Source organism: Aethalodelphis obliquidens, unplaced genomic scaffold (genome assembly GCF_003676395.1).
Source record: "Aethalodelphis obliquidens isolate GAN/ISIS:26980383/991018 unplaced genomic scaffold, ASM367639v1 scaffold57, whole genome shotgun sequence".
NCBI lineage: Eukaryota > Metazoa > Chordata > Mammalia > Artiodactyla > Delphinidae > Aethalodelphis > Aethalodelphis obliquidens.
The window spans coordinates 251,006-274,490 of NW_020838001.1; the positions used below are offsets into that span (position 1 = coordinate 251,006).

Below are 23,485 nucleotides of genomic sequence, written 5' to 3' on the forward strand. Positions count from 1 at the left end.
TTGGTTCACTGCCTTTGGGCCCCCCCTCCCCAGGCGCCCGGGATCGGCCCTTCCGGGGCCACGCCGGGCCCGCACCCGCCGCAGGTGACAGGTGGGTAGAGAGGCCAGGCCCCAGGTGTGCGTCCCCTGGCCGGCCTCATCCGCGCGCCCGGGCCCAGGCCGGGGTCCCGGGCCGAGCGGCCTGGGCCGCGGTCCCACCGCCAGCGTCGCCTGCGGTCAGCGCGAGGCGCTCCTATCCCCCCCCTCCAGAGGGTCCCACCTCTGCGACCTTGCTGGCCCCTCTGGGGAGGGGCGAGCCCTTTCTCCTCCTGGTGCGCGAGTCACAGGCCTTGAATGGAAGGGGAGTCTCTGCCTCCTAGGCCATCCCTGGTCCCGGGGGCTCCCAACTCCGAATTCTTCACCCAAGCTGGAGGAAGGCTGGAAAGGTGGGGCTCAGTAGGTACCCACAGTAGCCTCTGCTGGGGTCAGAAGGGCGCTGGCATGTATCCTTGGATGTATCAGTGTGAGGGCTTCCAGAGAAGTTTGTTTAGAGCGCTCTGGACCCGTACTGACCCCAGGCCCAGGATGTAGGCAGCCCCCTGACCATGGGCAGTGACTGTCCCGATCTCTGATCTCAGTCTGCCCAGATGGCCTCTGGACCTCCTAGGCACAGCAGATCCCTCCTTTTCTGTCTGTTAGAAGTTAGGAGACTTCCCTGGTGGTCCAGTGGTTAAGACGCCACGGTTCCACTGCAGGGGGCACTGGTTCAGTCCCTGGTCGGGGAATGAAGATCCCACATGCTGTGTGGCGCAGCCTTAAAAAAAAGTTAGAAACCATCAGGGGAGGGGTAACCTGCCCACATTCCGCCCCCTTCTTCGTCTGTGGCCTTAAGCGTCCCTGTGGGAGGACCCAAAAGGGCTGAACTCAGAGTCGCCCCAGCTCTCAGAGCCTGGGGTCCCCCAGCAGAATGGGCCCACTGAAGCCCAGCCTCAGTCGGCAGAATGTTGTCTGTGGCCAGGGGCCTGTCGTCTCTGGAGTGGCGCTGGTGGGCCTGTAGGTTGGGGACAGAGAGTCTCTGGAGGGTGGAGGTGAGGAGGTCAGCCAGGTGGAGAGTGGCCGAGGGATCCAGCATGGGGCAGCCGTCTGGTAGGAGGGGACCCGGCGGGAAACAAAGCAGGGCAGGGGGTCAGGGAGGGTGGCTCGGCTGGCACAGGGACCTGAAGCCCGTGCGGCAGGGTCCTTGGTCTGCTCCCCCTGGAGAGGGTGTGTGCGCAGTTGCGGAGTGCGCTGGGGCCGTCGATGCCCACCTTGGCCATCTTCCAACTGTGTCCTGGGGAGAAGGATGCGAGGGCACCCACCTGTGCCCCAGAGCGTGGCCTTGGGTCTGGGTGGGGCTGTGGGGGAAGGTGCTTCTAGGTGCGGGGCCAGCACAGCCTGTGAGCCGGCAGCCACGCTGGTGTCATAATTGGCCCCCGAGGGGTGGCACTGGCCTCCTCCCCCGGGGCACTCCGCCTCTCCTGGAGCCATCCCCAGCTAAGCGCCAGGTCCCAGGTGCATGAGAGGTGCGTGATTCTCTCACTCTCTGGGGTTGTGCGTCTGGAGGCAGGGAGCCCCCCGGCGCTGGTGAAGGCTTCAGGGCAGGGCTAGATTCCTCTACGCTGATAGGGTTTTCTGCGTCATCCAGGGAGACTTCGGCTGAGCAGCCCCTCCCCTAAACCGGAACTCCCCCCGCCCCCGCCCATCCACCCCTTCCTCTGCTTTCCCTTGTGGCCAAAGACACAGGCGGGCAGGCTCCCCTTCCTCAGGCCGGAGAGTGGGCCTGTCTGGGGCAGGGTCGAGAGCGGCCCATTTCAAGTCCCGAGTTGGGCCCGGTGGACCTCACGGGCTGTCCGCTTGCTCTGCAGAGATGACCGATCCCTTTTGTGTTGGAGGAGGCCGCCGGCTCCCGGGGTCCAGCAAGAGTGGGCCTGGGAGGGATGGCGGCCGGAATGAGGTCCGACTTCCCATGCTTCACGACCCGCCGAAGCTAGGTAAGAGGAGTGAGGGCAAGGTCGACTCCAGGTCGCCACGGGCGCCAGCGCTGGGCGTGGGCCTCCCGGGATGTCCAGCTCCTGAGAGGGAGGAGAGGTCCACCCTGGGTGGGCCACGGCCTCCTGCCCCTCGTGCCTCAGTGCAGGGGAAGTGAGGCTCCTTGCAGGCGGGACCAGCCCCCTGTGTGGCAGACAAGGCTGCAGGGAATGCAGCTTCTGAGCCTTCGTGTGTCGTGTGCTGCAGGGCTGCCGGTAGGCCGGGGTGGGCCGACAGTGCCCAGCCAGGCCCCACTCTGCTTTGACCCGGGAAGTCCAGCCAGCGACAGAACGGAAGGGAAGAAAAAAGGGCGTCCGAAAGCTGAGAACCAGGCGCTCCGAGACATTCCTGTGAGCTCCCCGAGGGCTGGGTGGGACTCTCACAGGGTCTGCCGGGGAGCCCACTGCCTTGGCAGGCTCGCCTGCTGCGTGTCCAGTGCCGAGCCCTCAGCCCGGATCCACTGGCTGCTCCGTGTGCGAGGGCTTCGAGAGACGGCCTGGGGCCCAGCGAGTCCTGTGCGGGGCTCCCACAGGCCTGGGGACAGTGCTGAGTCGGGGGCTGGGCAGCAGAGGCCTGGGTGGCTGCAGGGTCGACAGCCTGGCCTTTCCCACGCCCAGCTCTCCCTGATGAACCAGTGGAAAGACGAGTTCAAGGCGCACTCGAGGGTGAAGTGTCCAAACGCTGGGTGTTGGCTGGAGTTCCCCAGCATCTACGGGCTCAAGTACCACTACCAGCGGTGCCAAGGGGTAAGGGGCTGCGGCCTGGGGAAGGGGAGGCCTGGGGCCCACCCTGCCCTGGCTGTTGGCTTGGGGGTGTCCACGCCTGCCCTCTCCACCCAGGGTGCCATCTCAGAAAGGCTGGCCTTTCCCTGCCCCTTCTGTGAGGCTGCATTCACCTCTAAGACCCAGCTGGAGAAGCATCGCATTTGGAACCACATGGACCGACCCCTGCCTGCCCCCAAACCTGGGCCCGTGAGCCGGCCAGTCTCCGTCAGTCGGCCCGTTGGGGTCAGCAAGCCCATTGGAGTAAGCAAACCTGTCACAGTCAGCAAGCCCATCGGCATCAGCAAGCCGGTGACGGTCAGCCGGCCCGTGCCGGTCACCAAGCCAGTGCCGGCCAGCAGGCCCGTGCCAGTCACCAAGCCAGTGCCGGCCAGCAGGCCCGTGCCGGTCACCAAGGCTGTGCCGGTCACTAGGCCTATACCGGTCACCAGGTCTGTGCCAATCGCCAAGCCAGTAACAGTCAACAAACCAGTGCCGGTCACCAAACCAGTGACCATCAACAAGCCGGTGTCTGTGACAAAGCTTGTGACAGTTACGAAACCCGTGCCAGTTGCGAAGCCGGTGACGGTCAGCAGGCCCATTGTGGTCAGTAAGCCGGTGACGGTCAGCAGGCCCATTGCCATCAGCAGACACACGCCGCCCTGCAAGATGGTGCTGCTGACCAAGTCTGAGAACAGAGCTCCTCGGGCCGCGGGGAGGAGCAGCGGTAAGAAAAGGTATGGGGACTCCTGCTGGGTGGGGTTGGGTGTCCCTGGCTGCAGCTCAGGGGTAACAGGGCCCAGAGTGGGCCCTCCTGCCCCTTACCTCCCTGCTCTCTGCAGGGCCGCAGACGGCCTGGATGCCTGCCCCCTCCCGCCCAAGCAGGCGAGGCCGGAGAACGGCGAGTACGGCCCGTCCACCACAGACCAGAGCTCAGCCTTCCAGCTGAGCACAGACCCCAGCAGCAGCCCCCTTTCTCTGGGCAGCAGAGCCTTGGGGGGCAAGGAGGCGCCGAGGGCCGCGGGCCCTGTGTCCCCGCCTGAGGAGGGTGCGGAACGCACGAAGCACAGTAAGACGAGAGCAGGGGGCGGCGGCAGGCGGGGGCGGCGGCCAGCCGGCCCGAGCCTCCCAACGGTTATTTGACCAGAGCCTTGTCCTGTGTGTTCTCTCCCCCGAGTCAGGAAGGAAACAGAAGACACCCAAGAAGTTTACGGGTGAGCAGCCCTCCATCTCAGGGACTTTCGGACTCAAAGGTGAGGCCTGGGCCAGCCGGGCACCTGTGGGGCCAAGCACACGCGGCGGCCGCGCCCTCAGCCTGCACCTGCCCCTCCCGCGTGCGCTCGTAGGCCTGGCCAAGGCGGAGGACAAAGCCCGCATCCACCGTGCCAAGAAGCAGGAGGGGCCGGTCCCTGAGGAGGTGCGGAAGAGGGGGCCAGCCCCCACCAGCGCTGTCAGCAAGGAGGTGCCGGCCCCAGGGGCCCACCCAGCTCCAGGTGGGAGCTGCCGGGGGGCAGGGCACAGGCCGGGTCTTGAGGGTGGGGCAGGTCCCGAGCCGCGGGGACGGGGCCGAGCATGGACCCTGGGTTCTGTGCTTGGCGTCCAGGGCATCTGGGAGCTCCTGCCTGCCCCTGAGGCCCTGGCCCTGCTCCACAGGTGGCCCTGAGGAGCAGTGGCAACGGGCCATCCACGAACGGGGGGAGGCCGTCTGCCCCACCTGCAACGTGGTCACCCGAAAGACCCTCGTGGGGCTCAAGAAGCACATGGAAGTGTGTCAGAAGGTGAGGCTGCCCCGTGCCTGGGGGGGGAGGCGCCCCAGGGCCGGCCTCTCACACGCGCACCCGTCTGCAGCTGCAGGATGCGCTGAAGTGTGAGCACTGCCGGAAGCAGTTCAAGTCCAAGGCGGGCCTCAACTACCACACCATGGCGGAGCACAGCGCCAAGGTATGCCGCTGGTCTGCCCCCGCGCCTGCCCGGCTCTCACTGCTGGCCTCCCGCTAGCAGGGCTTAGTGGCTCCCGTGCCTGGCTAGGGACGTCCGCGGCTGCAGCCCCTGGGCAGGGGCGGGGCCCTGTGGTGGCGGGGGCACTGAAGCTGGCCTGCCCCGCAGCCCTGTGACGCCGAGGCCTCGGAGGCGGGCGAGCGCGAGGAGCGGGAGTGGCTGCGGAAGGTGCTGAAGCAGGTGGGGCGGCTGCGCTGCCCCCAGGAGGTCAGTGGGCCACGTGGGTGCGGGCGCCAGGCGGGATGGGGCCCGCCGCTCTCCGGCCACTCACCTGCCCCCGGAACCCCAGGGCTGCGGGGCCGCCTTCTCTAGCCTCATGGGCTACCAGTACCACCAGCGACGCTGCGGGAAGCCGCCCTGCGAGGTGGAGACCCCTTCCTTCCCCTGCACCCACTGCGGCAAGACCTACCGCTCCAAGGCCGGCCACGACTACCACGTGCGCTCGGAGCATGCGGCCCCGGTGAGCGGCCCACAGCCCGGCCTCCTGTCCCTGGGGCACCAGGCAGGCGCGCCCATGTGCTGCCTGCCACGTGTGCTCCGCCTTCCCTCCCAGGGGCCCACGTGCGTCGTGGGTCGGGGGGAGTGAGCCTGGGGTGGGCTCCCGTGTCCCCCGTGCGCTTGCCATACGTGCTCTCTGTGGCTCATCTGGCCTCCCCCTCCCCACCCCCGCAGCCCCCCGAGGAGCCTGCGGACAAGGGCCCCGAGGCTGAGGACCTGTTGGGTGTCGAGCGGACCCCCAGCGGCCGCATACGCCGCACGTCGGCCCAGGTCGCTGTGTTCCACCTGCAGGAGATCGCGGAGGACGAGCTGGCCCGAGACTGGACCAAGCGGCGCATGAAGGACGACCTGGTGCCCGAGACTGCGCGGGTGAGCCCAGCCTCCCAGTCTCTGAGCCTGAGCCCCCGTGACCTGGGAGGGCGTGGTTGAGGGCTTTCTCAACTCAGCAGGGAGCGTCTGGGTCACCTCCAGCCCAAGCTCCGAGCTTACTCTGGCACCCGCCCACGTCTGCAGCTCAACTACACGCGGCCCGGCCTTCCTGTGCTGAACCCCCAGCTGCTGGAGGAGTGGAAGAACGAGGTCAAGGAGAAGGGCCACGTCAACTGCCCCAATGATGTGAGCCAGGGAGGCTGGGAAGGCATGGGAACGCTGGGACTCAGGACGGAGGGCCCAGGGGTGGCCTTGGGGGGAGCCCTCCACGTGGCCCCTGAAGGGTCCTCAGATGGAGCCTCACAGGCAGAGGGGCCTTGACCTCAGCCCTAGCGGCCCAGCCTGCCCACACCCCTGGGCAGGGGTGACTCCTGGGATCAAGTCCCCCCGCTTGCCCCAGATGGGCCCTGGGTCCCCCGGGCTGGGCAAGGGGTGCACACTGGTGGGGGGGCACCTGCCGGAGGGCCCGCCCCCACGGTCGCCTCCTGCCCCCAGTGCTGCGAAGCCATCTACTCCAGCGTGTCCGGCCTCAAGGCCCATCTGGCCAGCTGCAGCAAGGTCAGTGTCCAGGCCCTCCCGGCGGCCAGGCGTGCGTGCTTGGTGCTCCCAGCTGCCCCCCAGGGGTCCGCGCAAACCGGGTGTGCGCCCCTGCCCCTGTGGGGCCAGGGCCAGCGCCTCCTGGGATGCTCGCCGCCTCCAGCCCCAGCCATCAGTCACTCAGTCTCGGGTGGTTCTGCCTATGGGGGTTCCTCGTCTGTGCTGGGACAGCCCGACCTGGGCTTGGGGTACGGGCCCTTGGCTTCCCAGGAGCACCTGCCTCTTCTCACCCTCTCCTTGCTTCCCGCCTCCCCTGCAGTGGGGGCACCTTGGTGGTCCTGCCACAGAGTGGCCTCGTGGGTCCCCAGAGCACACCTGTCAGGCACCCATTCAGATAAGCCACACAGGTCGGGGTGGTCCTGGCTGCATCTGGGTACTTCTGGTCCTCCAAGGGCCAGTGGTGGGGCCCACTTCCAGGGGCTGGACTGCCCTGTGCCTTCCAGGGGGACCACCTGGTGGGGAAGTACTGCTGTCTGCTGTGTCCCAAGGAGTTCAGCTCCGAGAGTGGCGTCAAGTACCACATCCTCAAGGCCCACGCGGAGGTGCGTCAGGGACGGGCCTGGTGGGAGAGCCCTGCTGGGCCTGCGGCTGAATGCGCCGGCCCCACGGAGGGGGCTGGGAAGGGCAGGGGCGACAGGGTGACGGCTCTTCACTTGCGCGAGTGGGCGACGTTGAGGAATCTGCTGGTTTCTCTTCAGAGCAGCCTCCGGCTTCCCTAGAGAAGCTTGGGTGTCCCCAGGCCCCGGGTCCCCTGCCGCCTCGCCCTCCAGGGTCCTGGGCCCCAGGGTTTCCATCGCTGCTTCTCTCCCCCAGAACTGGTTCCGCACTTCGGCAGACCCGCCTCCCAGACACAAGGGCCCAGACTCCCTGGTGCCCAGAAAGGAGAAGAGTCCGGCTGGCGGGAAGAAGCGGGGCCGCAAGCCCAAGGAGCGACCCCCTGAGGATCCAGCCCCTGGGACGCCTCCCCACCGGGACGACTGGCCCCCAGGAGGCAGAGACAAGGGGGCCCGGGGCTCTGCTGGCCGGAAGGTGGGAGCCGGCAAGGCGCCCGAGAAGTGAGTTTGCAGCCTGGCAGGTGGGTGGGGCCCGGCCCCCTCTGTCCAGGGTGGGGCTCCAGAGCCTCCTGCCCTCCAGGCCTCCACCCCCCACCCCTGCCTGTTCATCTGTCCAGCGGGGGCGGCCAGCCCTCTCCCCTCCCCGAGGGTGGCCCTGCCCCACGCGGGCTGCCGCAGGGCACCTTGGGCAGGGGCTCCCGGGAGGGCCAGGGCAGCTGCAGAAGTGCAATAGTCTGGAGGGACCTTCGTGGGCCGGCAAGAGGACGGGCTCCAGCCTGGGCTTCGGTGCTGGGGCGGCACGGAGCAGGCAGGTGGCCTCTGGTCCTCGGCGTGTGAGCTCCGCGCCCCATCGGGGGTCCCTGGTGGCCCGTGGTTCTGGGCTGATGAGGGTACCTGAGCAGCCTCACCTCGTGACCCGACACTGGAACCCCAGCACCCCCCAGCTACCTCCCGGGACAGACCCCAAGTCTGACAGCTGCCGTGCTGACCTGCCCGCCCCACCGCACCCCACCCCACCCCCACCCCGCCGTCTTTTGGTTCCTGCACTTCTGCTCTCTACCTCTCCAGGCCCACCTTCCCCTGCGGTGCAGCCAGCCCCTGCTGCGCTCGGGCCCTGCCCCACTGGCCCGTGTCCATCGTGGTGGCAGAGGCAGCCCTGCTCCACCGTCCCCAGTCGTGCTCCCCACTCGGGGCCAGGCAGAGGCTCTGCTTCTGCCACTGCAGGACTGTGGGCAGGGGCCACGTGAAGTGAGCTCTGGCCTCAGCCTCCAGCTTTGCTAATGCCGCTGGCCTGAGTCGGGTAGCCTGATGGGTTTAGGGATGGGCCAGTCTGGGTTCCGGGGTCACCTGGGGCCCACGGGCATGAGGGGCGGGGACCTGGGGCCTGGCTCGAGTAGTGACCACTGTGGGAAGCATCCTCTCTTGCTGGCCTGGGTTGGCCCGTGGCCAAGCTCCCGTGGGAGCCTCCTTCCCCCTTTTTTAGCTGCTCCTTCGTTTCTGGTTGTGTGGCCTTTTGATGTGAGAGCCGAAGGCCCCGGGGGAGCTTGGCCAAGGTCATAGTAGGTTGGTGGCAGCTCCAGGGCTCTGTCTCGGCTCCCTTTGGTGCCCTGAGGGCAGCGAGGTCTGTAGGTTGGGTCAGGTGGAGTCCAGGGCTCCCTGAGGATGCAGCCACGTGGTTTCTGACCTCCTGCCTGGGCCCCACCTTCCAACCATGGCGTCGCTGGGACAGGGAGGATGCTCGGAGCTGCTGGGTTCGGGTGGAGGCTCTTTTCCACTGGGGGGTGGGGGAGGGCTGAGGGCTCGGCCTTGCCGACCCCGGACGATGTGAATCTTGATGTTTGCCCGTGTGCGTGTGTCTCCTGGGTGTAGTGGATGCCAGTCTTGTTGCTGTGACAAGTAACAAACCTTTTTTTTAATTCTGTTTTTTATATGAAAACACAACAATCTGACATTTTGGTGCTAAGGGTTTCCTGGTGCCGACGGTGGATCTGGGGGCTGGGCTGGGGTCCCTCTCCTGCTCAGGGAGGCGGTGCTGACTGGGCACCCCTCTGCCCCCCAGCTCCTGTCCTCCTCCAGTCCTTGGAGAGGAGGGGCTCCAATCTGGGCTCAGCTCTCCTCACCCCGCACTAGGGGGACAGTTTCCAGGAGGGCTTTGGGGCCGAGGCGCCATGCTGCCCGTCTCCGGCTTCTTCCTTCAGCCAGAGTGCTCTGACCCTGGGCAGTCCTGGCCTGATGTGCTGGGGGGGGTGTGTGTGGAGACATGGGCTCCCCCCAACTCACACGCACCTGATCTGATCAGGGGGTAGAGGCCTGGGCAGGTGCAGGTAATCCAGCGTCAAAGGCTGAGGCAAGCGGCATGACTTCGGGGCAGGGGGGCTTTCTTTCCTGTGTTCCTGGGTGTCACTGGGGTACAGCTGGTGGAGGTGGAGGTGGGTCGGGCAGCCACTGCAGGGGCAGCCTCCGGGGGGAGGGTGGGGAGCAGGCACTGATGGGAGCCCCACGCGCACTTTGTCCTTGTCACCAATGGTTGGAGGAGGTTGGACCTCAACACCTCTGCTGGGGATAGCTGCCTGCCCCGGCCTCTCAGGTACTTGGCCCTTGGGGAGCGGGGGCTGGTTTTGGCTGGGGGATGCGTTTCATTGTCACCCCCAAAAGTCCACGTGTGGTCCCTGGCGTGGGAACCCCACCAGATATGTGGGAAGAGGTGGGGTCCTGGGTAACTTGATGTTTAGCACTTTAACCCCCTTCTTTGTCTTTAAGGTGGGCGTGGGGACTGCTGCCAAGAGTGGCACTGGGTTGGACCCCTCTCTCTCCCCTCTTCCCTCCCGGCTTCCATGCTCTGGCTGGTGGGTGGCAGCGGCAAGCCAGTCCTCAGAGCCCTCCTCCTACGGTGGCAGAGCCCTGGGTGCCTCAGCAAGGTCTGCCCACTTCCCACTCTGGTGGGAGTGCAGCCAGGTAGCCTTGACTGACACCTTCAATGAGAGGGACTGAGCGGCAGACACCCCCCCTCCATGCGGTGGGTGTGGACCCTGCCTGAGACCCCAAACCCAGGGCACAGTGTCAGGTCCCTTTCTGAAGATCTACCTCTGGCCCAGCCCACCCCCCCTTGCCCCGAGAACAGGAAAGGGTCGACTCGAGGGACCGACACGTCGCACGAAAATAGGATGCACTTTTCTGCTCGTGTGAGGGCAGATGAGTGTCCCCTGGTGTGACTGGTGGCCCTCCCAGTCGCAGGCCCCTCCTGTCCCTCTGGTTTGGAAGGGAAAGAGTGGGTGCACCCTGACCCGTAGAGGGGAGGGCTGTCCCGGTGTGTCCCCCTGGGTGGGCCCCAGGCGGCTGTCCTGGAGGCCTGGGGTTTCGGGGGCAGCCAGCACCTCCCGCCTGGCAGCCACACATCCTGTACTTGGGGTTTCTCGGTTTGGGTGTTTTTAATGCCAGTTCTCCGTAATAAGTGCATTTCGAAAGAGAGGTTCCGGCTATCAACTTGTAACCATATATATACGTATATATTCTATCTACAAAGTGTTTATTTGCAAGATGTTTTGACGGTGAGCTCGGGCCCCGCCCGCCTTGTGACCATCTGTCCCCGGTCCTCGTCCCCGCCCCCCGGCCCCAAGTGGCACGGGGGCGGGCCATCAACTGTATGTATTAAAAATGACTGTATCAAATAAATGTTTATTGATTTTTTTCCAGGGGTTTTGTGCAGCTGAGTTTGTGGTAAAGCGCGGGTGGGGGCCTTCCCCGTACTCGCGCCGCGCGGCCTCGTGGGGCTTCTGGTTTGCGGGGCGCGCGCGTCCTGGTGGGACTTGTAGTCCGCGGGGCACGCGCAGCCTGATGGGAATTGTAGTCCGGGGGCGCGCTGGCGGGCGCCTGGTGCCGGGCCCCGAACCACAGCTTCCGACAGCCTGTGCGGCCGGCCCCCGAGCCCCGCCCAGCCCGCGGAGAGGCCCCCGAGCTCATGGCTGCGCTCCCGGCCTCAGCTGAAGCCCCCCGCCCGGTGCCGCCGCCCCCAGCGGCTGGAGACGAGCCAGACCGGCTGGAGGGGAAGAGCGAGGACCGGTAGGCGCCGCGCGCCCCTCGCGTCTCGTGGTGGGGGCGGCTCCGGGAGCCAAGCCTGGACCAGCGGAGGGTCCCCGGGGCCTGGCGGTGGCAGGCCCTCGCGGACGGCCGCGGGAAGGGGCCCGTAGGCAGGGCCCGCGTGGGTCCTCGGTCTGTCTCGAGCAGACGGGGTGCCGAGCCAGCGAGCACCCGGGCTGGACTGTGCGCCCGCCGGATGCTCCCAGGTGGTCAGTGCGTTCCGGGAGCCGCACGGACTCGGCCTGCCCCACTCGAGGGCCAGAGGTCGTGATGCTGGGCGGCGCGGTGCTCAGTGCCTGCCGACTGCCGGCCAGGAGCCGGGGGAGGGGACCCTGGAGGCTCTGGGGGCTTTGCAGGAGGGGAAGTGGTGGCGGCCGCTGTCACCTGGTTGGGGGGGGGCGGCTTCCGCTGTCGGCCTCGGGCTAGGCCCCAGGGGGTGACGGCCAAGCGGCCCTCGGGCGAGGGCTGGCTCCTCACTTCTGGATCTGAACAGTCCCTGAGCCAGGGCCAGCGTTGGCCCCACGCTGGGGCCAAAGGAAACTTTTCCAGCCAGGTGCCTGTTCCTGGGAAGTGCCGCGGCCTGGACTGCTTGGGACTGTCTGGGTGCTGCCAGCAGAGCCGCTGGGCGGGCGGGGAGAGGGATCGCAGGGGTGAGATGCCGGCAGCAAGAGGCTCCCTGAGCCTGGAGGAGCATCTTGTGTTCCTCTAGGCTCACCCCCTCCTGAGGAGCAGTGACTCCGAGCCTGGCTCAGGGTGATAGGGGGGAAGAGGGAGGACCTGAGTCTGTGACACTTGTTAGTTCTAGAGAATCTGATGTAGCCTGAGACCTGATAAGCTCTTGAGAAGAACACTCCCTGCAGACACAGAACGGTGGCAGCAGCCGTCTGGCTCTGCCCCGTGCACAGACCGCGTAGTGGGCATGGGTGCCCCTCACGGGGCTGGGGCGGCAGTGGTCTTCCTCTCCTCGGAGCGTGGTCCTCAGGGGACAGGAGGGGAGCCAGGGCCCATGGGGTGGCCCTGGAACTGCCTCTGGACGTCACGGGGGAATCGCTCCCGTTACACCCTGCCTTCTCTGCGATGTTCCTCAAGCATGTCCCCTCCCCCTCCCTGCCTCCCCAGCAGTCCCTGCGCGGCCCGAGGGGGCCAGAGCTGGCCCTGGTCAGTGTCCGGGTGTCTGTGCAGATGCCTCCAAACCGAGGCTCTCCCCGCCCGACCACGGCTCCGGCTTCGCCTTCCGCATCACCATGGCTGCACGATGTGGTCTGGTCGGTCTACCTTGCCGTGGCTTCTTGTGTGTCTGTCCCTCCAGAAGGTCAGTCCGGTGAGGACGGGGACCTCGGCCTACCTTTGCACTGGACATGCTGGTGGACAAGTGAGCACCTCGCAGTGGTGACAGGGTACCCCCCTCGGGCTGTCCCTTGGTGAGGTCCGGGTGGGCACGGGTCTGGGGGCTGCCGCTGGGCGACTGGAAGGAAGCCTGCTGGACTCGCCTAGAGCAGCGGGAAAGGAGGGGGTCCCACAGGGGGATTTCCAATGGGTGGGGTGGGGACAGTACAAGTTCCTGGAGCCTGTTGCACACCTTTAGGGCTGCAGCCCCCCCAGTCCCCCAGTTCTCTCTCTGCTCTGAGAAAGCTGCCCTGATTTCCCTGTCCCTGAGCCAGTCTGGGGCGGCCCCGCCTCCCCAGGCCAGGCCCCAGCAGGCCAGCTCCTCCCTCCTGCTTCTGGCTTCATTTGACTCACTCCCCCGGGAAACTTTCCTAAAGCAGGACAGGACATCAGGGCTTCTCAGCCCCGAGCCTGAGAGCGCCTTAGTGCGGTGGGCGGGGCCGCAGCAGGAGGGAGCAGCTACCGCGGGGCAGGCCTGTTACCCTGAGGCAGCGCCCCGGAGGGGCCCCCTTCAGTGTGCGGACCCCAAGTGAAACTCTTTCTCCCCTGAGCTCCCGCCAGCCGTCTCCACTTTGATGCTGTCGGAAGCCTAGAAAAGCTAGTGTGAGGGCTGGATTAATCACAGGGAGGGGGCCAGGGACCTGGGACGGCAGTGAATACTGCGGCCGCCCACCCGAGGGCCTGCTCTGCCTCCTGCTGCCAGACTGGGGCGTGGCTGTGTCCCCAGCTGAGCGCTGAGCACGGTGGCCTTGGGGGACGTGCTGGAGCCTTCGTGGAGGGTGGGGGGGCGGGCAGTTATTCTCGGAGGAGGCCTCAGCAGGGTAGAGTTTCAGGTTGTTTATGCCTCTCGGAGGCACCTGGGGGCAGGGGTGCTCAGCTCAGCTCCGCTGCTCGCTGACCCCTCCGATTCCCTGTCCCGCTGGTGGGGTGCGGGCGTGGGCCCTGCTGTCCCCGGCAGCCCAGAGGTCTGCAGCTTTCTCCAGGCCGTTCTGGACGAGGGGGGCACGGTGGTCCTCAGCCAGCCCTGCGTGGGCAGTGTGCCAGCCTGGGCGCAGGAGGGCGGTTCACACCCGATGCTGGCCTGAGGTCCGCCTGGCTGCTCTCGGCAGCTCAGTGCTATTAATATCAGGCCAGCGCACAAGCCCCAGCCGGGTGATCCTCTTAGGCGGCCGGCGCTGAGTGCCGTTGCTTCTGCACGGGCTCCTGGGGCCTCTCACCTGTTGGCCCCCCGCCTCCCAGGGGACAGCCTCTGCCCGCCAGGGCCTGGACCCCACTTCAGCCTCTCACCTGCTGTGCTGCCCACCCATGAGGAGCAGTTCAGGGGGCTCCTGAGCTGTCCTGGGGGGCTGCCAGGGCTCTAAGAGGCAGTGCGGCGGTGCCCTGCACGCACCTCGGATCACCCTGGTGCCCCGGTTTCCCCTGTGTCCTGGCCATGAGCAGCCCCCAGGCTTACGCTGGCATCAGGGTCTCGGGGTGCTGGGCCCTTGGAGCAGAAGGCAGGTGAGTGGCTGGCCTGCTGTCTTCCGGTGAGGCTGCCCATCTTCGCTGCGTCTCGGCCACCCCCAGCCCCGTGTGCCGTGTCTAGTGCACGTCAGGGCGGAGACGGGCCAGGTGCTCGTGGGGACCGGCTGCCGGCTTTGCTTGGGCTCTCAGTTACCAGCCGACGCGTGTCCGTGTGGCTCATAGCCCTTTGGTGGACTGCCTTTTGTCCTTGTGGTTGGCAGCACCCTGTCCATCCGTGAGCGGGGAGGTGAAGGCTCTCCCGTGCCACGGTTTGTCCCATTGTGGAGACGGGGTGAGCCCTGCTCTGAGGGCACAGTGAGCTTTGTCCCCGGCTTTGAGAGAGAGCCGGGCTTCTGGAGGAGGCAGTGGAACTGGACTAGGTTGCAGAACTGGCCTGACGCCGTCAGGCCTATTGCAAGCCCTCGGCCGGGCGGCTTTCTGGCAAGGTCATCCCTGGCTAACCTTGGGATCTTCCCTGAGGAGGTGTCTGTCCCAGGCTGTCCGCGCCACAGGCCTTGGAAGTCGTCCGTGGTAGTGGCCGTCGTCACCTCGGTAGGCCAAGGGTCAGTCACAGAGAGGGGTGAGGGCTCCTGCCGGAGAGGCCAGGGCACCAGCCTGGGGTGAAAAGCAGGGGGATAGCAGCAGTGCCAGCCCAGGCCTCCCATCCCACATCGGCCCCGCGAGGCCGTCTGGCTGTCCGTGAGCGTGCTGGGCACAAGGGCGGGTTTGCTGGGGCACTGAGGCCCTGCTCCTTTGCAAACCAGGTTTTCTGTGTTGGCTTTTCCTCCCCGGGTAGGAGGCACAGACTGGACGTTTTCCTCTGGGGCTGTGCGAAGCTGCCCTCCCCAGCTATAGGCTGTCGGTCATCTCCGGGGTCTGTGGGTCGCTTGCGGGGAGGGCAGCTGTGTGTGAGCCCTGGGGGCCCCGCGCTCGCTGTCGGGGGATGAGCGCGTCCAGGGGAACGGCCAGCGCTGCCCTCCGGCTGGGCCTTGAAGACACCACTGCTTGTGCTCCGTCTGTCTCCTGCTCGGCTGAGCGAGGCAGCTGTCACTGCCCCATCATCTGGGTGTCCCACTGTGGTGTTGGCTCCACGGACGAGTAATTGCTACTTCCAGAGGCAACACAGGCAGCCAGTGATTCCCGGGGCTCGCTCCCCATGCCGTCCCAGTGACGGAGGACCAAGGCGGCGCGGTGCTGTGTCCCCCGGACGGTGCTGCACGCCTCCTGTCACATCCGATGGCCGGCTTTCCTGCTGCGTAACTTGTGCTGACACGGCCCTCTGTGCCCTCGAGAGCTGCTGGTGTGGCTCATCACGTGTTAGGCCTGAGCTAATTCCTTCCACTCCTCCCCCCGCCCCACACACGTGTGCACACAGGCGCTGTCCTCCTGGCTCTTGGCAACGCTGGGGGTGCTGGGAGCACCGCACAGCTGGAGACGCCAGTGTTCCTGGCAGGGGACGCTCGGGCCACCCTGAGCAGGCCAGTTGCACAGCACCCTGCGCCCTGGCCATGACAGCAGAGGCTGTAGCGGTGACAGCGAGCTTCAAGGACAGGTGGCCGTCTCTGTGCACGCGTCTCACAGGCTCACGCTAGCTTTTACGGCTCGGGGAGCTTTGCCTCGAGGATGCCTTCCGTGTGTGGCTCCTCCTCAGGTTCCCACCGCGTCCCGAGCAGTGTCCATGCCTGGGGCTCCAGCCGCGGGTGGACACACATCCTGCCGGGGTTGTCCGGTGCACCCCCAGGTTCCCGGTACTTTCTTCCTGCCTAGACGATCAGCTTGCCTTCGGAGTCTCTGGGGCGGGTCTGCCAGCTGACGCTGTGGGCAGTCTCTCTCAGGCGGTGGTGGAAGTACCTTTTTCCTAAGCTGGTCCTGCCCCCGGGGCCACCTTCACACTGAGTCTGTGTCCCAGCCTCTCAGCATAGACTGAGCCGGCATCGGGCAGACGCAGCCTCTCGTAGGGCCCTCAGCCGAGCCGAGCGTCCCCAGCTGTCCCTGAAGACTTTGAGGCCTCGAGGCCTTAAGGCCTTGGGCCAGTCATCACTTCCATGCCTTTTAGGGGTATAAACCCACAGAGAAGTCAGCACAGCCCCGCTCGAGTGGCGTGGCACGGCGAGAGCAGGCACAGATGGCGTCTGCGTCTCCCAGGCAGGTTCCCGCCTTGTGCACAGCCTCTGGGGGCCTCCGCCCTTCAGCAGGGCGCCCCGGGTCTCCCTCCCCGTCCGTCCACACCACCGCCGGCCCATCCCTTTTGTCAGCGGCCTCTGTCTCTGGAGCCCCTCTCCCTGCGTGTCCTGCAGGGTGGCACAAAACTAGAGGGCCGCCTAGAGTGTGTCTGGGGAGAGGACACGGTCCTCGACAGGGTCTTGACTGGCCTTGGCGTGCCCACCTCTCATCTCCTGGGGGGAAGGGGGCCCTCGTGGCCCTGCTGAGGCCCGGTCCACGTGGGAGGAAGAGCTGGGCCCGGACAGCGCTCCCTTGTGTCCTCCTTAGCCACCTGCCGTCCCTCTGGATTTGTGGACGGTGGCAGTCCGAGGCCCCGGGCCCAGCGGACGGGCTGCAGCCAGGTGTGCTGTGTCCCGTCACGAGCCCGCTCACCTTGGCCGTGCCCACATGCCTGCGTGAAGGCACCATGTGGACCAGTCACGCCAGGCCCAGCGTGGGGTGGCAGGGGGGGTGGTGGCCCTGGGCCAAGGCAAGCGTGCCCCGCCCCCCACAGCAGCGGCGGCAGCAGCAACGCGGAGTCCTTGGACAGGCTTCTCCCACCTGTGGGCGCCGGGCGCTCGCCCCGGAAGCGCACCACCAGCCAGTGCAAGTCCGAGCCGCCCCTGCTGCGCACGAGCAAGCGCACCATCTACACGGCAGGGCGGCCGCCCTGGTACAACGAGCACGGCACCCAGTCCAAGGAGGCCTTCGCCATCGGTGAGCGCGGCTGCGGTGCGCGGGGGGGGCCGAGGCCGCCGCCCGCCCAGACCCCCGAGCGGGCGGGTCGGGCAGAACCCACCGCCGTGCCCCAGCCGGTGCTTCCGTGATCCGCGCTGCTCGGGCCCCTCGGTCCCGGTCAGCCCGGGGTGGAGGCAGCGTTGGGTGGCGGGCACCGCTGGGACCCATCTGTGAGGCTGACCTGGGCCGCTCCGCTCAGGGTCTCTCTGACCCTCTGCACAGGCCTGGGGGGCGGCAGTGCTTCTGGGAAGACCACTGTGGCCAGAATGATCATCGAGGCCCTGGACGTGCCCTGGGTGGTCTTGCTGTCCATGGATTCCTTCTACAAGGTAAGGGTGTCCTGCGTGAGCAGCTGCCTCCACGAGGTCCACGGCTCCTGCCCTGGCCTGGGGCCTGAGCCCGGGGCTGCTTCTCCTTCTGCTGCTGCTCCTCCCCCTGCAGGTGCTCCTCCCCCCCGCAGATGCTCCTCCCCTTGCAGGTGCTCACCAGGCAGCAGCAGGAGCAGGCCGCCCACAACAACTTCAACTTCGACCACCCCGATGCCTTTGATTTTGACCTCATCATCTCCACCCTCAAGAAGCTGAAGCAAGGCAAGAGCGTCAAGGTGCCCATCTACGACTTCACCACCCACAGCCGGAAGAAGGACTGGGTAAGGCCCTTGGGCTCAGCCCCCACCCACAGCCGGAAGTAGGACTGGGTAGATATGCCCTTGGGCCCAGCCACTGCCCACAGCCAGAAGGAGGACTGGGTAGATATGCCCTTGGGCCCAGCTGCACGGGGCTGGCGCAGGGGCCTCGGGGCCGCCTCAACACACACGGTTCCTTTGCAGAAGACGCTCTACGGTGCAAACGTCATCATTTTCGAGGGCATCATGGCCTTTGCTGACAAGACACTGCTGGAGGTGAGGACGGGTTCCAGGACGGATGGCCTGGCTCCCTGCTCCTCCCGTGGGACTCCCCTTACACTGGCCTGCATCCCTGTCCCGTGCCGTAGCCCCAGGGTTGGGTGAGGAGCGGCCTTGGCTCCTGAATCTCACCCCCCGAGTCAGGGCTTCAGCTGCTGTTCTCTGGGGTCCACGTGGCTGCCGAGGTCAGAGCGATGTTGGTGGGTGTGGGTTCACCTGTGGGTGTGCATGTGTGTATTCCTGCCTGGGAGGGAGCCAGCCTCCTGCATCTGCGCTGCTCGTGAGGACGTCCTCTCCCCCGGGAGGCTCTGGGCAGCTGCCCCAGGTGTGACCCACTCCGGGCCAGGCCTTGGGAGCCACCTTCCCCGCCCTGCTGGGGCCCGGGGGGCACAGCCGGCTACGCCCTTGGCCTTGCTCCTTCGCTGGTCCCGAGTGTGAGTGTGCTCAGGGCCCAGGAACCCCACTGCTCGCCACGCACGCCCACGCTCAACACTCCACGTGCAATGCACACCCGCCCCCCCACGCAGCCACACCACACGCTCCCCCCGCCCCCGCCCCATCCAGACCCGAGCGGTGCCGCGCAGGCCTGCTCTGCTCCTGGGCCCACACGCAGACCAGACGTCCCTGCCAGAGCCCGGACTCTGGTGCTCACTCTGGTCCTGCTGGTGACAGGGCCTTGGAGCCTCTTGTGTCAGGCCTTCTTCAGCAACTCACTCTCCCCGTCCAGCTCCTGGACATGAAAATCTTCGTGGACACGGACTCTGACATCCGCCTCGTGCGGCGGCTGCGCCGTGACATTAGCGAGCGGGGCCGGGACATCGAGGGTGTCATCAAGCAGTACAACAAGTTTGTGAAGCCCGCCTTCGATCAGTACATCCAGCCCACCATGCGCGTGGCGGACATTGTGGTGCCCCGGGGTGAGCCTGCGGCCCACCTGGTGGGGGGAGGGCGGGGGGCGGGCAAGGCCGGACCTCACCCTCCCTCCTGTCCCGACCCAGGGAGTGGGAACACAGTGGCCATCGATCTGATCGTGCAGCACGTGCACAGCCAGCTAGAAGAGGTGAGCCGGTGCCCAGGCTCCCGCGGCCCCGCCAGCCCTGCTCCCCACTGCCACCGCCCACGGCCACCTGCCTGGGTGGCCCCCACGTTTACTGCCCCGTCGTGTGCCGGCCAGAGGCAGCTGGGCTCCCTGAGGGACCTTGGGGCACGGAGTACCTCCAGCGCCCCCAGCCTGAGCTGGGCCTCGCACGGAAGGGTGCGCTCCTGTCCCTCCAAACCCTTTTGGGCCACCGTTGGGTTTTGGTGCTGAGTCCCACGTCCTGAGCGTCCTAGGAGGTCACACACCCCGGGCCGGCCCAGGGCGCCGCCCACCCCTCGGTCAGGCTTCACGATGGGGTGCTCGGGGCCTGCGGAACAGAGCCCCAAGGGTCCTGGCTCTGACAGCCCAGCCCAGAGGTGCCCACGCCAGAGGCCACAGGGAGCGGGCCCCCTCCCATGGCAGGCAGCCCCCCGGGACTCTCCCGCTACGGGGCTGCGGTGTGTCCGTTCCTGGGTGGGGGTGGCCTGGCTGGCCGAGGCACACGGTGGCGACAGGCCGTGCCGTCCAGTGGCTTTGAGGTGAGCAGTGCTGCTATCACTGATGCCCCACCCCATTCCCTTGTGTCTCCCTGTGTCGCTGCGGCAGCGTGAGCTCAGTGTCAGGTAAGTCTTCCCACACCCGTCTGCACAGACGGAGGCATTTCCAACATCCACAGGGAGCTCGGAGTCTGGGTTGTCACCCAGGCAGGCAGCGAGGTCCCCTCCCACCATGCCCACCCCCTGTGGTGGGCCCACCCCCGGCACAGAAGGAGTGGTGTGATGGCCGCCACACCGCTTCTACCTGCCCTTGCCAGTAGTCAAGGGAATTAAGGCCCAGAGAGGTTAAGGTGTTTGCCCAAGTTCACATAGCACCCTGACTCGAGGCTGGCCAGACCTCTCTGGAGGCTCCTGCCCGACTTGGGGCTGGTTGTGTGGGGTTGGACCCGAGGGCACAGCTGTCCTGAGCCAGCGCCGCTGTGCCCCAGGGCAGTGGCCACAGGCCTGTCCTCCAGCAGCCAGAGGGCCTGGGTCTGCAGCTTCTCTGCTTGAGCTGAGGGGCGGGTCTTTACTCCCCCAAGCGGTGCTGAGGCACCCCACCCCCCGCATCCCGGCACCCCGGCCCACCGTGGCCCTGGAGCCGAGGCACAGAGAGCCAGGAGGAGCCCCCAGGAGTCCTGGGCTGCACGTCCTTCCTGCCCACGAGAGGGATGGGGCGCCTGTCCCCACGCAGTGGTCGGCGGAGCTGGGAAGCACCAGACCGAGCCTCCAGCTCGAGCTGCATTGGAAATGCCTCCAGGCCCGTGGGCCGGCCTCCAGCTTCCTGCCCACGCATGAGTCTCCGCTTGCCTCTCACCCGGCCCGGGGCACCTGCGGGTCTGCCCACGTCATGTCCTCTGGAAGCCTTGTTTCAGAGAAATAAAAGTTTCCAGGAAGCGTGGCTGTGGTGGGTGGGAGGGAGGGACCCGCAGGGCCGAATGCAGTGGACTCTCGGGTGCTCGCGGGCCCCGGGGGCGCGGGCTGCAGGGTCTCCCTGCCGCCAACCCCGCCTCCTGCTCTTCCCTTCCCCAGGCCAGCCGGTGGCCACGGAGACCACCGTGCTCCCCGCTAAGTGGTCTTTTCTCTCTCTTCTTTTCCTCTTCTTTGTAAACCCTGGGGTCTCCTGCCCTGTTCCCTCCCTGACCTACTCTTCGCCTCTTCACGTGGTGGGCAGAGGAAGCTGCGCTGGGATCTGTGAGGACAGAGTGCTCTGGCCGTGGTGCTGCCTGCGCGCGGTGTGCCCGGCGCTCTGCAGGCTCCGCCCCTCCCCTCCCGCCCCGCCCCTCCCCGCCCCCCCGCTCCGCCTCCTCCTCCCCACCCCACCCCGCTCCAGGCTGGGGCAGCAGGGGCTGTGCGAAGCCAGCTCTGCCCGCCTCTCCTGAGGGGGTCGCACATCACCTGGGGGGAAGCCTTAGGCGGGGCTTGGCCCCAAAGTTCAGCTGTTTACCCAGGGAGAGGTGTCCTGAGGTTGGGGTCCAGATGCCCAGCTTGGGGGCTAAGATTCATCTGCACGTGTGAGGTCTCGCCCTCCCACTGCCAGGTCCTGAACGGGGAGGGGACCTGGAGCGGGAAGGGAGGCCCGCACCGCAGCCCTTGCTTCCTGCCTAACGGTCAGCTGCTCTGCCTTCCACCGTGTCTCTTAACCACTGCCTGGCTGTTACGGCGGAGGGCATGTCGGGATGGGGCCCTCCCTCCAAATCAACCACTGGGAGGGTGGCCTCCACCGTGCCCACCACGACTGCCCCCTATAGTCTGCGGCGGGAGGATGGGGCTCTGCGGAAAGATGCCCCTTCTTGAGTCCCCAGTCGCTTTGTGTCCCCAGGGCCGCGCTGGCCTCAGCGCACCAGTGCCACCCCCTGCCCCGGACGCTGAGCGTCCTCAAGAGCACGCCGCAGGTGCGGGGCATGCACACCATCATCAGGTGAGGCCCGTCCCACTCCCCCGGCCTGGCGGGCGGGCGGGGCCGACCTTCGCTAACCCAGCCGGGCCCGCCGTTGGCAGGGACCGGGAGACCAGCCGCGACGAGTTCATCTTTTACTCTAAGAGGCTGATGCGGCTGCTCATCGAGCACGCGCTCTCCTTCCTGCCCTTCCAGGTGCGGGACGGGGGGAGGGAGGGGGCCGGGGGAGTAGGGGGGAGGGGAGGCTCCTCGCGCTCACGCCCCGCCCCCGCCCGCGCAGGACTGCGTCGTGCAGACCCCGCAGGGCCAGGACTACTCGGGCAAGTGCTACGCGGGGAAGCAGGTACCAGGGGCCCGACCTGGGCGACAAGGGACTGGGGCGGCCGGAAGGCGGGGATCTGGCTAGCTCAGCCTCGTCCCCCCAGATCACAGGCGTGTCCATCCTGCGGGCCGGCGAGACCATGGAGCCTGCGCTGCGGGCCGTGTGCAAGGACGTGCGCATCGGCACCATCCTCATCCAGACCAACCAGCTCACCGGGGAGCCCGAGGTGGGGGGCCTGGGGGAGGGGGGTCCGTGGGGGAGGGCGGGGCACGGGGAGCCTGAGGTGGGGGGCCTGGGGGAGGGGGGTCCGGTGGGGGGGCGGGGCACGGGGAGCCCAGGTGGAGCCTTCGGTTTGGGCCGCCCTGACCCGGTGGCTGCCTGCAGCTCCATTACCTGCGGCTCCCCAAGGACATCAGTGACGACCACGTGATCCTGATGGACTGCACAGTGTCCACTGGCGCGGCGGCCATGATGGCGGTGCGGGTGCTGCTGGTGAGTGGTTGGGAGGGGGCGGCGGGCGGGGGCGGGCGCTGGGCCCAGCTCACGCCCTCGCCGCGCAGGACCACGACGTGCCCGAGGACAAGATCTTCCTGCTGTCGCTGCTCATGGCGGAGATGGGCGTCCACTCGGTGGCCTATGCTTTCCCGCGCGTGAGAATCATCACCACGGCGGTGGACAAGCGCGTCAACGACCTCTTCCGCATCATCCCCGGCATAGGTGAGGCTGCCCGGCCCTGTCAGTGACAGCTGGGGGGGCAGGTGGGCCTGAGCCCCCACCACAAGGACCTGCTTCTTCCCCCAGGGAACTTCGGCGACCGCTACTTCGGGACTGACGCCGTCCCCGATGGCAGCGATGAGGAGGAAGGGGGCTCCGTGGGGTAGCCGCCCTCCCCGCCCCCAACTCCTCCTGCTTCCCCGGGGCTTACAGGGTAGAGATGTTAACTTATTTTAATTAAAAAATGTGTTGTCGGTGTACCTTGTCTAAACATTTTGTAAAATAAAACTTGAAAATTAAGCTGTGACTGGTTAGCTGGGGTGCGGGAGTGGTGTCCTGCCTGGGCCCTGGGCTTGGGGAGTGGCCCCCAGGGCTGCCCCAGTCCCCAAGCGGCGAGGCCACTGTGGAGAGAGAGGGACTGAGGAGCCTGGCCTCCGCTGGGTCCTGGCTGGGCCCCCACCTTCCCCGCAGGACAGGGGCTTCTGGTCTTGTACTTGGCTTTTCTCACCGTCCAGGGTCAGTGCAGATTTAGGAGAGGACAGAGCTGGGCCTGCAGCTCCTGGCCCTGCTAGACTGGCCCCTTGGTGGCCACCTGGCCTGGGCCTGGAGCTCTGGGTCTTACAAGATGTCGACAGCCTCCACAGCCACTTCCCTCCCGCAGCACGTGTTTGTCCGCGGCGGGGGCGGGGCGGAAATGGGTGTGGGCGGGGCTGGAGGAGGGAGTGAGGAACCGGCCCTGGCCTCGCAGGAACCCCGCTTGCAGGGGATGTGGCCGGTGCCTCACTGAGCCGGCCACACCGCTCAGGGTCAGAAACCACATCCCGCCCTGCCTTCGCCGCTCCCGGGCAAGGGCACCGGCGAGGGTGCTGCCTGCCTGGCCCCACAGCCTGATGCCGGTTGATTCGCAGCTGCTGCGGGTGAGCTGCCAGAAGCATCCCCCACCGTCCCCCACCTCCTGGCCTGGCTCTTGCTCTTTCCTGCCCTCCTGGTCTCCTCGGTTTCCACTCACCTCACAAAGGCCATGTCATGGGAAAGCTCGTCATGGGGCGGGGACAGGAAGTCCCTGGGTGGGGACCAGGCCAAGGGCAGCAGATAAAGGCGGGAGCTTGTCCACAGGTGGCCAGGCGCCAGGGTAGAGGAGCGACACAGCCCCAAGGTCAGCAGGAGGGGCCTCTCCTCCCCAACCTGGTGAGTGGACCCTCCCCCATATCTCCAGGGCCCCATTCGTTGGTTGGTTGGTTG

At 66.9% G+C, this 23,485-nt stretch overlaps 2 protein-coding genes across 19 annotated transcripts; both read left to right on the plus strand.

Annotated features, from left to right (window-relative positions):
* Nucleotides 1-6: 6 nt before the first annotated feature.
* Nucleotides 7-10,575, plus strand: ZNF512B (zinc finger protein 512B). Of its 8 annotated transcripts, XM_027086686.1 has the most exons (16): nucleotides 129-2,009; nucleotides 2,254-2,396; nucleotides 2,664-2,792; nucleotides 2,886-3,544; nucleotides 3,650-3,876; nucleotides 3,989-4,060; nucleotides 4,154-4,300; nucleotides 4,461-4,585; nucleotides 4,656-4,748; nucleotides 4,914-5,012; nucleotides 5,095-5,265; nucleotides 5,478-5,672; nucleotides 5,817-5,918; nucleotides 6,228-6,290; nucleotides 6,773-6,871; nucleotides 7,143-10,575. In XM_027086686.1, exons 1-16 carry the CDS (start codon nucleotides 1,886-1,888, stop codon nucleotides 7,386-7,388), a joined length of 2,694 nt encoding a protein of 897 aa, XP_026942487.1. In that variant the 5' UTR covers nucleotides 129-1,885; the 3' UTR covers nucleotides 7,389-10,575. The 8 variants fall into 8 exon arrangements, with proteins under 8 accessions (XP_026942481.1, XP_026942483.1, XP_026942482.1 ...); XM_027086680.1 differs by adding an exon at nucleotides 7-91 and having other exon boundaries at nucleotides 1,884-2,009; nucleotides 2,664-3,544; nucleotides 3,989-4,300; XM_027086682.1 differs by having other exon boundaries at nucleotides 127-2,009; nucleotides 2,664-3,169; nucleotides 3,206-3,544; nucleotides 3,989-4,300.
* Nucleotides 10,576-10,682: 107 nt separating this feature from the next.
* UCKL1 (uridine-cytidine kinase 1 like 1) lies at nucleotides 10,683-22,503 on the plus strand. 11 transcript variants are annotated; one of them, XM_027086691.1, is made up of 17 exons: nucleotides 10,683-10,942; nucleotides 12,080-12,332; nucleotides 15,906-15,994; nucleotides 16,566-16,768; nucleotides 17,012-17,118; nucleotides 17,268-17,438; nucleotides 17,619-17,690; nucleotides 18,421-18,610; nucleotides 18,692-18,753; nucleotides 20,482-20,501; nucleotides 21,130-21,228; nucleotides 21,309-21,402; nucleotides 21,488-21,550; nucleotides 21,633-21,755; nucleotides 21,914-22,021; nucleotides 22,090-22,246; nucleotides 22,331-22,503. In XM_027086691.1, exons 1-17 carry the CDS (start codon nucleotides 10,842-10,844, stop codon nucleotides 22,408-22,410), a joined length of 1,992 nt encoding a protein of 663 aa, XP_026942492.1. In that variant the 5' UTR covers nucleotides 10,683-10,841; the 3' UTR covers nucleotides 22,411-22,503. The 11 variants fall into 11 exon arrangements, with proteins under 11 accessions (XP_026942492.1, XP_026942494.1, XP_026942493.1 ...); XM_027086695.1 differs by lacking the exon at nucleotides 12,080-12,332 and having other exon boundaries at nucleotides 10,856-10,942; nucleotides 16,569-16,768; XM_027086687.1 differs by lacking the exon at nucleotides 10,683-10,942 and having other exon boundaries at nucleotides 10,958-12,332.
* The last annotated feature ends 982 nt before the right edge of the window (nucleotides 22,504-23,485 follow it).

What these genes read in the sequence shown, in the direction of transcription:
- UCKL1 (XM_027086687.1), top strand. Translation starts at nt 11,880, where the DNA reads ATGGGTGCCCCTCACGGGGCTGGGGCGGCAGTGGTCTTCCTCTCCTCG. An exon ending in AGTGCTACGCGGGGAAGCAG is followed by an intron (nt 21,551 to 21,632) that starts GTACCAGGGGCC and finishes TCGTCCCCCCAG; the next exon opens with ATCACAGGCGTGTCCATCCT. An exon ending in CCGCATCATCCCCGGCATAG is followed by an intron (nt 22,247 to 22,330) that starts GTGAGGCTGCCC and finishes TTCTTCCCCCAG; the next exon opens with GGAACTTCGGCGACCGCTAC.
- ZNF512B (XM_027086680.1), top strand. Translation starts at nt 1,886, where the DNA reads ATGACCGATCCCTTTTGTGTTGGAGGAGGCCGCCGGCTCCCGGGGTCC. An exon ending in TGGTGCCCGAGACTGCGCGG is followed by an intron (nt 5,673 to 5,816) that starts GTGAGCCCAGCC and finishes CCACGTCTGCAG; the next exon opens with CTCAACTACACGCGGCCCGG. An exon ending in TCCTCAAGGCCCACGCGGAG is followed by an intron (nt 6,872 to 7,142) that starts GTGCGTCAGGGA and finishes TCTCTCCCCCAG; the next exon opens with AACTGGTTCCGCACTTCGGC.